This window comes from Asterias rubens, chromosome 3, assembly GCF_902459465.1.
Source record: "Asterias rubens chromosome 3, eAstRub1.3, whole genome shotgun sequence".
Lineage (NCBI taxonomy): Eukaryota > Metazoa > Echinodermata > Asteroidea > Forcipulatida > Asteriidae > Asterias > Asterias rubens.
In genome coordinates, this window is record NC_047064.1 from 19,626,974 (window position 1) to 19,639,633 (window position 12,660).

Genomic DNA, 12,660 nt, shown 5'->3' on the forward strand with positions numbered 1-12,660 from the left:
TTGGTGTGCTATGTTAATTCACCTAAAAAATTGTCATGGTTCTTTAAACCTCCTAAGCTAAATGCTTCAATTGGAGTTTTAACTGGGAGAGACTTTGGTGCTAGTTTTGAAGATGTAAATTGTTTGTTATTAGTCAAGTTCTGCTTGAAAGAGACAGGTAGTTCCATTTATTGAGAATTGGCGGTAGTTTGTTCCAATCGATATAAGGCCAAGTAAAAAAAAAACATGTTTCGCGTCCCCGCCCGCTTCCTTTTTACAGGACGCCTCCTTTTTTATTTTATTTTTTTATTTTATTTTAAGAAAGAATGGCGGCCATCTTGAAATAAAAAATAAAAAATAAAAAGCCCCTCTTCCTCCTTTTTTTGAAAAACGCGGACGTGAAACATGTTTGTTTTTTTACTCGGTATAAGTACTTTTAAAAACATGTGCTATCATGTATTGATGGTTCTTGGAAAAGGGAAAAAGTGGGAACATTTTGTCGAGTACAATTGGGCTGACCTACGTGCATGCAATAGGCTTCAATAGACTTTTCAGGCTTCAGTTTTTCTGAATTTCCCAAAGGGCCGAAACATCGGAAATCAGACCTAAAGAATGAAGAATATCATGCCTGTCACATTTGTCATAATGTATGATGTGGAGCAACCTTATTATTTGATTGGATCAATACCCCTACCCACCCCACCAGTAGTATAAGTATTGCAATTTCATCTATTCTTCTAAGTCTTCTGGGCATATATATAAAAAACTTATAAGAGCACTAAAACAAAATAAGAATATGAACAGTGGCAACAAAACATGATAAAGTTGATTAAATTCTCTTTATGTTAAATCCAAACATTAGAAACATTTTTTACTACATTTTTTTTTAAACATGTGCGGCGAATTCTTGTAATACCAACAGAATAACATTGACCAGTAAACTGTTTAGAAATAGAAGTACTAAATGGACCATGTGACATGACATCATATGTTTACAATACTAGAGCCACAGAGTCTGGACTTCCTGCAGGCACAATTATTAATTTTTGTGTACACAGCTCAATGAAAGAGAACAATGATCTTGATTTTCGAGGGGAATGGTTTATTATCAACTTTCGATATAAATAAAGGACGAGGGGAAAAACATTTCAGCTGTTATTTTTACAACTCTTGAATTTATGTTGAACTTGTAATACAAAATCAAAAAATTTTCATGTGATCCAGTGTAGTAATTTGCCTCCCAGGCGTTGAAGTATCTGATGTCTTTACAACAAACTTGGCAATAGTCCATTTTAGCATTTTAGTCCCTGTGCACTTTCACCTGCTCATCATGAAGTGTTGATGTCAGTGCATGGTGTAAATGATAAATCATTTAAGCCTGGCGAATTGAAAATTAGAAGCGATTTCTTCTTGAACGGAGAGCAGAAAAGTAAGTTTTCAGGTAGAACTTAAGTCAATGACCTGGGGTGGATTTCACAAAGAGTTAGGACTAGTCTTATCTCGAGTTGGGACCAGTTACTCGTCCTTACTTAGGACTGTCCATGCAATTTTTATATCTCCTAGGACTAGTCTTGAATCTTGGTGAAATCGACCCCTGCAACATGTTTGTGTGTGGACATCTTACAACATCATTTATAAGCAATTTGATCAGTTTAAGAAAATGACTTTGGTAAATTTTCCTTCTCCAAAACACTTGAAGACACTGGACACTGTTGGTAGTTACTCAAAATAATTGCTAGCATAAAAACTTACTTGGGAATGAGCAATGGAGAGCTGTTGATAGTAAAGAACATTGTGAGAAACCGGTCCCTTTGAAGTAACGGGTAATTTCTCACTCAAATATTTAAAAACTTCAGGCCTGAAGCCTTTAATTGGGCATCTGAAAGCACACACATTTGTGCAACAAGGGTGTTTTTTCTTTCATTATTCTCTTGCAAATTCAATGACCAATTGCAATTATGTTATGCATATGTTAGAATACACCAAGTGAGAATACTGGTCTTTGACAATTACCAAAGGTGTCTTATAGTACAATTCAATTATTTATAAAATACAATTTGATACACCTCTCCAAAAGATCCCTCCTCCCCTTTCCCACCAAAATGTCTCAATCACCTCACCAAGTACTTAATTTTCTCCCCATCAAGTTCAAAGGTCGCGATAAGACTCCGAGAGTCTGTTGTGTCCTTCTGACAGTTGATTTTTCCGGAGAGTACTTCCCCCGCTTTTAATGGAATAGGCTTCCTGAGGAGAAATACTGTCTGTTTCCAATGGGTACGCTGGCTGCTTGGACCAGTGGAAAACATTACCTGGGGGAGGGGAAATGCAAAAGAGGGTGAATTACTATTAAAAAACATTGGTAAATTTAGGGGAAAAAAGACAAAAATACTGTCAAATCTATTCAAGGCAGTGGACACTATTGGTAATTACTCAAAACAATAATTAGCATAAAACCTTACTTGGTAACGAGTAATGGGGAGAGGTTGGTAGTATAAAACATTGTGAGAAACGGCTCCCTCTGAAGTGGAGTAGTTTTCGAGAAAGAAGTAATTTTCCACGAATTTGATTTCGAGACCTCAAGTTTAGAACTCGAGGTCTCGAAATCAACCATTTAAACGCACACAACAAGGGTGTTTTTTTTTTCATTATTATCTCGCAACTTCAACGACCAATTGAGCTAAAATTTTCACAGGTTTGTTATTTCATGCATATGTTGACATACACAAAATGAGAAGACTGGTCTTTGACAATTACCAAGTGTCCACTGTCTTTAAGAATACAGACAAACTAAAGCTCTAGTTATTCTGAAAGTGTATGAGGTTTGGAAATCACTCCAAAAATTATTGACCATACAAAGTTACTTGGCAAAGAGCACTGGAGAGCTGTTGATGCTAAAAAAAATTGTGAGAAATGACTCCCTTTGAAGTAATGTAGTTTTAGAGAGAGGTGTAATTTTCATCCACAAATTAATTTGAATCTGAGATGCTCTCACAATTCTATGCAACAAGGGTATTTTTCTGTTATTATTTTCTTGCAACTTTTTAAATTGAGCCCAAATTTTCAGTTTTGTTATTTCATGCATATGTTTGGATATACCACTGGTCTTCGGATATTACCAACAGTATACCATGCCTTTAAATGAAACATCGATGACACAACAAAAAAATGCTGACATGAGAAAGTGTTTGAATAAGTTCTTCTTGAACATTCAAGTTTCACAAAACTTTACTATTGTTCATTTTTAATAGGAAGATGTGCTAGGCATGAATTCGTTACTGCCACCAATCAACTTGAGATTCATTGTTTGAAATGCTGTCATATTGAAGAAAATTGAATTTGAAACTCCATTACAAATGAATGTTAAAGCCAGCTTAATTTAACTTCGCCCCTACTTATTTGAAGAATCTTGACTTACTGTCTTGTTGCAGTTCTTCTCAAAAATGACATCAAAGTATCCGACAATCGCCTGTGAAAAGAAGTCAAACTTAATCAGAACTCAATCAAAATCAGTACGATTTGAAACTTTGCATAGTGGAAATAAGATATGGAAAGGTTTGCGGTAACACCATGTAATTACTATCTCGGCCCCACACCCTCACTATACCCTGTGCTGTTCAACAATAAAAATCAACAACAGATAATTATAAGATCTAGGCGTGTTAAACACCCTAGTTACTATTTGGCATCTTGAGTGGTAACTATCTTTTGCCAAACTTTCACAAGGGAAATACTGCACTCTATAAGGTTTTTTTTAAACACTTTATTATTACTAAATTAGTAATACTGGATATTCAAGGGGAGTTGAAGCATTTATATTTCCAAAAATCTCCTTGGCTCCCCCATCCTCCTTTAGAAAAGGAGAACTTTGTGTGGACCACTCATAAACATGACTGTTGAACTTACAGTACACTCCCCGTCCCTTGACGCTCTCAGTTTGAAGTCTGTTGTAAAATCAAGGTCTTTAACATTCACGCTGGTTACGTCTAAACACTGTAAGTTTGAAAGAGAAACAGTCAATTGTTTTAATCCTATATTAATGTAGACGTATACAATAAAACTAACATGTGAAAATTGTATATGAATCAACTTCAATTCGTAAACAATTTTGCGGCACCACCAGTGGCAGGTTTGTGTAATTTATTTGTTCAGTGTCATATTTATTGTTTACCTTGACCATCGCTGCATCAGACATGACGGTATCAGCGTTAATATAATCCACTGACGTCTCTTCTAGTACGCAAGACTTCATGCACGTCATTTTAAATCCATACACGTCATCCCAGAATGCTACCCTGGAGGCATGGCCGACTGTGTCACTAACGGCAACCAAACTCAGGGTGCACAGATCGGGATAGACTGAATAAAATAAAATAAGAGTGAAATGAGTGCATCCCCTTGCTGTACATAAAAATAGAGTGGTACAACACTATGCCCACAGAGTACTATTATACACATATTGACTGGCAATGAGGTAACTAGTGTACGTCTATTCCCCAGAGGGACTTTGAGTGACCAGCAGAGGGACCTATTTTCCAAGGCCGAAGGCCAAGGGAAATAGGCCCCTCTTCTGGTCACTCAATGGCCCAAGGGGGAATAGACATACACTAGTTACCGAATTATGCCAGTCAATATGTGTTTTTTAACACAGCTCGGTCTTAATTGTCAAATAAGAACAGAAATCTGGAAAAGAAAGGAAGTTTTGTAGTTGTTGTTCACGTAGCAGGGCACTATTTTCAAAGACTGGTGCCCGCTCGGGTACTAGTTCTTGCAAAACACGCGCGCACGATCACTAGACTGTATTAGTTCATCCCACGAGACAGTTTTTCAGCCAACCAGAATACAGAACAAGCAAGAGGTGTGTTATAAAACCGGATAAAAAAAGTAGGCATGTTACAACAGGCTTCAGATAAACCCACGGCACCAACAGCAATTGCCGTGGTGTCCTGTGCTTTTGCCGTGGTGTCCTGTTCAAAGTTCCAATAAAACTTGAAAATTTCCTCATAGAGGTGCGGTCAGGTGCCCCTTACCAGTGATAAAATAGTGTGCCCCTTTCAGAAGTGAAGTTAAAGGCCGTGGACACTATTGGTAATTGTCAAAGACTAGCCTCCACAGTTGGTGTATCTCAACATATGCATAAAATAACAAACCTGTGAAAATTTGAGCTCAATTGGTCATCGAACTTGCGAGATATGAATGAAAGAAAAAAACCCCGTTGTCACACAAAGTTGTGTGCGTTTAGATGGTTGATTTCGAGACTTCAAGTTCTAAATCTGAGGTCTCGAAATCAAATTCACGGAAAACTACTTCTTTGTCGAAAACTATGGCACTTCAGAGGGAGCCGTTTCTCACAATGTTTTATACCACCAACCTCTCCCCATTACTCATCACCAAGAAAGGTTTTATGGCAATAATTATTTTGAGTAATTACCAATAGTGTCCACTGCCTTTAAAGGGTACCCTTATTGCACTAAGGCAACGACCAAGGGGCATACGTTGCTCGTCCCACTCCAAATTATAACATGACCTACCCATTCCTCCGTTGGTTAAGTATTTGTCCCTGGCATAGAGAACTGTGTCCAGCATCGACTCGAACAGGAGGAAATATCCCATCCATTCAGATATGATTACATCAACCTGGGCGAATGAAGAACAAAACGAGCTCGTAATAATTGTAGTGCTTATAGTATGAGGGATTCGAGCTGGGCCCAATTTCATAGAGCTGCTAAGCCCAAAAATTTGCTTAGCAAGAAGTTTCTTCCTTGATAAAAACAGGATTACCAACTGTATTTCGATTTGTTGCAAATTGCTTGTTACTGGTATTCAGCTGCTGTTTGCTTATCCTGAAAACCACGTGGACATTTGGTTGGTAATTCTGTTTTTATCGAGACCAAAATGTCATGCTAAGCAAACTTGTGTGCAAAATTGGCCCCTGGTCTCTTGTCACCGGAATGCTCAGTGGTCTAGTTAGACAGAGGACTAAGGACAAACTTGGCCTTTTGTGTAAAAGATCCTTAGTATGAGGGATTCGAACTGGTCTCTTGTCACAACGGAATGCTCAGTGGTCTAGTTAGACAGAGGACAAAGTACAAACTTGGCCCTTTTGTGTAAAAGATCCTTAGTATGAGGGATTCGAACTGGTCTCTTGTCACCGGAATGCTCAGTGGTCTAGTTAGACAGAGGACAAAGTACGCTAAGCAAAGAACTGGCGCTTACAGAAGCAAGACGTTCTGGGCTTCTGTCAAGTGAATTGCTTTTGAACGGTAGTAGTGGCCTCATACTGTTATCTTGCTTTGCATCTTTGCTTGTTGCGAGTAAGGACGAATAACCTCCCAAGTTTTTATTATTATTTATACATACCTTGTCAACAGGGAGTGTGATGTCTTCAACCCTTCCTTTGATCAGCGTTACAGTATTCTCAAGTTTGTTCTGCCTATCAAGTCAAAATATAAATAAGGGAATCAATGTGTGGTGAAGAGGTTTTCAACTAGTGGTTTAATCCCAACGAGGCCTGGTTCTTGATAATTTTACCGAGATTTCTATTGAGGCTTTGTGAAAGTGAGTGTTCACTCACCATCTGTCACATTATTTTTGTCTAAATCGCAAGTTTAGCTAAAAACTATCTGTTCCAACATAAAATTCCGGAGTTTGAAACTACAGTTATAGTTCCTTGACAGCACTATTAGGCTGACAAATTTAGTCAACTATTAACAATGGCTCTCATTTCTGTGATCATGTAGCAAAATCAAACAAAGAAAGGAAAACCACCCTTAAAACCTAAAAATAAACTTACCTGACAATATCCATGGCTTGATAGACAATGTCTGATTGGTCAACCCCTATCACCTGCTTAGCTCCCGCCTTGGCAGCAAACATGGACAGAATGCCGGTGCCACAACCAACATCCAACACAACCTGAAATTAACAAAAACAAAGAATGTGATGGAATGGTTTACAGTGACACTTTAATAAATTTCTTGTTGAGGGTCGAGGCCCGGCAGTCGTCAAGGACTTCTGACTCAATTTATGTTCACTTTATAGGGACTGAAAATCCAATCCACACTGTTCACATGGTTTCCTTGGCAGGATTTGAACTCGTGTCAAATTCAAGCATTTTTATGCATTTCCAATCCAAAAGGTTTTTACATATTCAACCTGCACTGAGACACACCACAACATCAAAGAACAATGAGAGGGGACCAGTTGCTCTCACTTGTTGCCTCTTTTGCAGCCTACAAGACTTGGCCACAAGCCTAATTAAAATGTGCCATGAGCCGGCTAATGTTAGATAACCAATACAAGGGGTTGTGAGAAAGCAGCACATACTGGGAAAAATAAAATGGCCCGGTGACATTTGATCACTCCTGGAAACAGTGAAGAGTCCTACCTTATTCTTGAAGATGTGCTGGTTGTCGTAGATGAAGTCTCGGTAGCTTTCCGTCCTGACTTTATCCTTGAGCATCTCCTCGTGGATGCCATAGTGGGCATAGGAGTCAAAATAAGCCTGGTCTTCCTCAGGGGTTTTATCCGGGGCAGCCGAGGATGACAACTTGTCTCCATCACTGCCTGGAGATGCTAAGACTTTCAGGGCAAATTCTCTGTGAAGGAGGTTTTTGGGGGTGACACAAATGAAAAATTATCACGACTAGGTTTTTTTTTTTTTAGCGGCTGACAGTTTTTCCTAGAGACACCGTGGTCTGCATGTTTTTGTGGTTAGACTGCATGACTTGAAATCACAAGGTTGTGGGTTCGAATCAAGGAAAGCTCACCGAGAACTTGTGGTTGATAGAGTTATACTGCAAATTTAATTGTCGGTAGTATTTGTAAGTTTCTCCGTATGGCTAAAGAAGACAGGGGCCCAATTTCATGGTTCTGCTTACTGACGAGTTCTGCGCTTGTGAGCACCATTCTTTGTTTGCCAGTCAGGCGGCGATTTTCTGTCTTAGCGAAAAAATGCCTAGTAATGCGGAGTACGCACACACACAAGCAGATATTCCCTACTAAACTGTGAAATGCATTTGAAGTAAGCATGGAATTTCAAATTAAGTAAGTGCAAATTATTTGCATATATGGTAAGTAGAGCCACGAAATTGGGCCCAGGTCTTTACAGCACACACTTTATAGCACATTATTCTATGGGCCGTATTCTTCAGTCTCGACACAGCAAGTCAGCATTTAGTGATTTCAAAAGCGTTAGAATCATCAGATTCATAACCCAGTGCTATTCATCATTCTTGCTCGAGATATCAAGACAAAGACCCACTTAAAGTACATATATTTTGCCTTTCTTTCATTCATATCATGGGGAGACACTGTAAATTTCCTGGTCCCAAAAGGCTTTTACAGTAATCACCGAAAAACGCAGCAAATGGAGGAAACTTCTGGACGTCTGCTCTGCAGTCAAAGGAAAAATATTTACCCACTCAGCACAGACAATTTTCAGGAAAAAATACTTACTTAGTGATGTTAAGATCCTGCATTGCTCTTGACAATGACTCTTCAGCGATGGCTGCTCTCTGCTCCGCGGCCTGTAGCCTCTGAAGGAGTGTCCGATACTCCTCTGCTGGAACTGATATGTCGTCTTGGCGACCGTCTGACATGTTATCTTGGGATGTTTCGGATAAACTTTCGTTGTCAAGAGATTCAATATCTGTGGGGAACGAGCGAATGAGTGAAGATGCAGTGTTACTGGAAAGTAAGCTCTAGCGAGAGCATAATGTACATATCCAAGCCATGTGAACACATAGATGAGGTCGAGTGCAAGAAAATAATCTTGAGAAAATGCCCCAAAGGGGAGGGGGACCAGGTCCTCTAGCCTCTAAGGATTAGTGTTTTTACCCTCACAAAAATGCACAATCACTTAACCCTCCTACTGTCTGACCATGCAATGTCATCCCCCGTGGTTTGGAATGATAGATAAACTTCCAGCCTGGTGTTTCTGGTTTAAGCAAACACTCGTGTTTACAGATTTCCTCGAGCTACAGTGATTGAGTTCACTTAAGAGACAAAAGGTTCATCATAGGAGGGTTCTAGTATACAGTTGTTGCTTACCAAATAATAACAGAGAATCATTTGCCAGTACGGGCTTCATATATTCATCGCTGGCCCAGGGTGCATTGCTCGTAGGATTGATGTTATTCAGATCAGAACTAGTTGAATTCTAGAAAGTAATCAAAAGAAACAGTAAGAAGATCTTGTATTGTGGGCTACAATTATTTTTTTCCAGAGGTCGTTGCCACCTACTCCTAGGGCTGAAACAGGGTTACCTCTTTTATACAGTCCATACGGTTGTAGGCTTGGGTATCATCAGTCCGAAGCCTGGCCAATAGAGCAGAAAGAACTACCTCCCAAATTTTACATAGCAAGTGTCACGACGGGGACTCGAACCCACACCCTGCAGATTAAACACCAGAGCTTGATTCCGGTGCTCTTAACCGCTCGGCCATGACAACGCCACTTTATCATAGACCCTGATGCATCCATTGACTCGTACAAATTTTCATTTTACCCACGCTCGGCGAGGATATGGAATCAGCTTCCCCTAGCAGCTGTGTGTGTCCCATCTGTTGTAGCATTCCAGAAGATAGCCCTTCCAGCTCCTGGTGTTTTAACACCTAGCACTGGCTCCAGGCTCCTGTAAATCACTTTTGCTTTTAACTTGCACATTAATTAAACATTAGTTCACCATCACCTGCGTCTTTGACCAGTGACAGCACCTGATGCACCATCCCAGTTTCCAGCGAGAACTGCTACAGGGATGACGTTACTCAAGACCCCCTTGCATATTACATCACACCAGAGCTGTGTACTGAGAGAGTTGCGACCAGGGACCAGTTTTCTTTGGTCATGATAGAGTGTCATGTCCGAGTGGTTAAGAGCATCAAATTCAAGTTCTGGTGCTGATTAAGTGTGTGTTCGAATCCCGGTCGTGACACTTGTGTCCTTGAGCAAGATACTTTACTATAATTGCTTCTCTTCACCCAGGGGTATAAATGGGTACCTGCGAGGGTAGAGGTTGATATTGTGTATAAAAAAAAAAACAAGCGCCTTGCAGGCAGCTCAGGGCTGTATACTCCCACGGGAGCTGAAGAACATTACAGGGATGTTATTGGCCCCATGACCAGGGCACTAATGTAAAGAGCATTGATAGGGTTATTGTGAAATGCGCTATATAAGAAATTGTTATTATTATTATTATTATTATTATTATTATGTGGTTAATACTGGATGCCATTTCGGTCCAAATGCAGCACAACCAATATGCAGACTAGTGTGGCACTCTGTATTCACCGAAGCCTTTTTTGACACAAAATGGCCTCTTATCACGAGTTTTCACTAAAAAATGTTCATAAAAGTGTTTTATTTACCTTAGAGCGAATATAGTTGACCATTTTGATGAAAGCAATGCAGTCCATGTCTGAAGCAAATCAAAAGTAGTAAAAAATGTTATCTGCTGAACTTGAACAATAGATTAGTACAACTCAAACCAGTTTAGAAGTAAATCATATTGACGGATTTAAACAAATCTTCAACAATTTGGCTCGATTTTGGCCTAGTTGGTTCTATTTTAAGAAATTGTTTACTTCTGAGAAAAATTGAACTACTCTCAAATTTAAAATGATTTTTTTATTTTTTTTATATATTTTGACAACTTAAGTTCCAAGAAAACCCATATTGCAGGGAGTGGGGCTTTGTATCCCACATGATTGTAGCTCGTTGTGGCTGAGCGGTTAAGAGCACTGGACTTAAGCTCTGGTGTTTCTTATCAGCAAAGTGTGCCCTTTGTCCTTCAGATAGACCATTCAATGTACCAACAAATGCATGTAAAAGACCCCAGTACACACTTATCGCTAAGAGAAGGGATTCGCCCTCGTTTGCATTGGCAGTTCCTTTATCTTCAATCATGTTAAGGCTACATTAAAGGCAGTGGACACTATTTGTAATTACTCAAAATAATTGTTAGCATAAAACCTTACTTGGTAACGAGTAATGGGGAGCTGTTGATGGTATAAAACATTGTGAGAAACGGCTCCCTCTCTGAGGTAACGCAGTTTTCGAGAAAGAAGTAATTTTCCACGAAGTTGATTTCGAGACCTCAGATTTAGAATTTGAGGTTTTGAAATCAATCATCTGAAACACAACTTCGTGTGACAAGGGTGTTTTTCGTTCATTATTATCTCGCAACTTCGACGACCGATTGAGCTAAAATTGTCAAAGGTTTGTTATTTTATGCATATGTTGAGATACACCAAGTGAGAAGACTGATCTTTGACAATTACCAATAGTGTCCAGTGTCTTTAAAAAGAAGAAACAGAAACCCGAACAATCTACCATATTTCCTCCTGTTTATTCTGATGTCAAAGTCATGGATCTTTGGACAGTGATTGAAGAGGACATCTTCAGGCGATGGTAGCATGGCTTCACAGAACAGACACCTTGCATCTTGGTTGCTCCCCTCTGTCTCGTCATCACATTCTAACCAGGTTTCTTCATCGTCGTCATCTTCCATCTCGTTCAAGAGGGTTTCGTCGACATCTTTCTCACCTAGTGATGAAAGAAAATAAGTAAATGATGTGGCATTACTGGTCCTCTGATTCACTGACATGGGTGTTGGAATGGTGGGTCAATGATTGATCATAAAAAAAATCTAGATTGGGTAAAAAGAATAACTCTTTTCTGTAATGTGGGACTAGATTCAAATCCTCCATCCAGTTTAAATACAAATAATGATTTTTATTAAGGGAATAAAAGGGTAGCGACGAGTTCTTTAACAGCCGGTTAAAACTGGCAGGGTCGTTGCAGTGTGATTTGAAATTCAAGGTTTTGCGTGATAATATTGGCGTACGCGCCCACCCGACTTTCGGAATCCAGCCGGTTATAAACAGCTCCAGCTGGTCATTATCAACCGTTTAAACACACCCACGTGATGCGCTCTCCACCAATAGGAGCAGATAAACTGTCTGTTATAAATATATATTAACTTTTTTATATTATTATTATTAGGATATATATTTTTATTTCACACAATGTTTTCTTAAGCTTAGGTCGTACTATATTTATTCCCCATAATAAGCCGATTCACAATTACAACTGCGCATGTCCGTTACTGCTGACAACGCAATTTGTTTATCTCCCGTGACCTTTTGACAATAAACCCGGGTATTGTCAAAAGGTCACGGGAGATAAACAAATTGCGTTGTCAGCAGTAACGGACATGCGCAGTTGTAATAGTGAATCGGCTTATTGGTTTACTGTATTCTTTTTAACAAACTAAATATTCCAAATAAAGCAGTTTAGAGAAAAATACGTGGAAGAAATGGGCGGGGCTTCTTGACCCACTTCACTTTTAATGACTTTTTTTAGTGATGACCTACTTTTACTTTTTTGTTTATTTAATTCAATAAAAAATTTAATAATAATTGGTCATCAGTATGATCAGCAGAGCAGCGACATGACAACACACAGAAATATTTACTAGAAATACATTGAACAAATTTCAGAATAGAAAATTCATCACGGGGATTCCAGACAAAATCCACGAGATTTCAAAACAAATCAGTACGAATAAGATTCATGTAACTTTTTATTGTATTTACCATTTCTGGACAGAAAACATGTGTCTTTCGTGGATCTCGCCATCTTGTGTTGAATGACTTAAACAAATACCGTGTGGACCACATGAGG

At 39.1% G+C, this 12,660-nt stretch overlaps 1 protein-coding gene across 1 annotated transcript; it reads right to left on the reverse strand.

Annotated features, from left to right (window-relative positions):
- Positions 1-1,962: 1,962 nt before the first annotated feature.
- On the reverse strand, positions 1,963-12,658 carry LOC117288141 (protein arginine N-methyltransferase 3-like). The gene is made up of 13 exons (XM_033768849.1): positions 12,573-12,658; positions 11,308-11,520; positions 10,344-10,393; positions 9,028-9,136; positions 8,434-8,626; positions 7,364-7,574; positions 6,770-6,891; positions 6,337-6,409; positions 5,508-5,613; positions 4,148-4,335; positions 3,883-3,969; positions 3,395-3,445; positions 1,963-2,288 (listed from the first exon to the last, which is right to left on the reverse strand). The coding sequence occupies exons 1-13, from the start codon at positions 12,613-12,615 to the stop codon at positions 2,091-2,093; spliced, it is 1,644 nt and encodes a 547-aa protein (XP_033624740.1). The 5' UTR covers positions 12,616-12,658; the 3' UTR covers positions 1,963-2,090.
- Between the last annotated feature and the right edge of the window lie 2 nt (positions 12,659-12,660).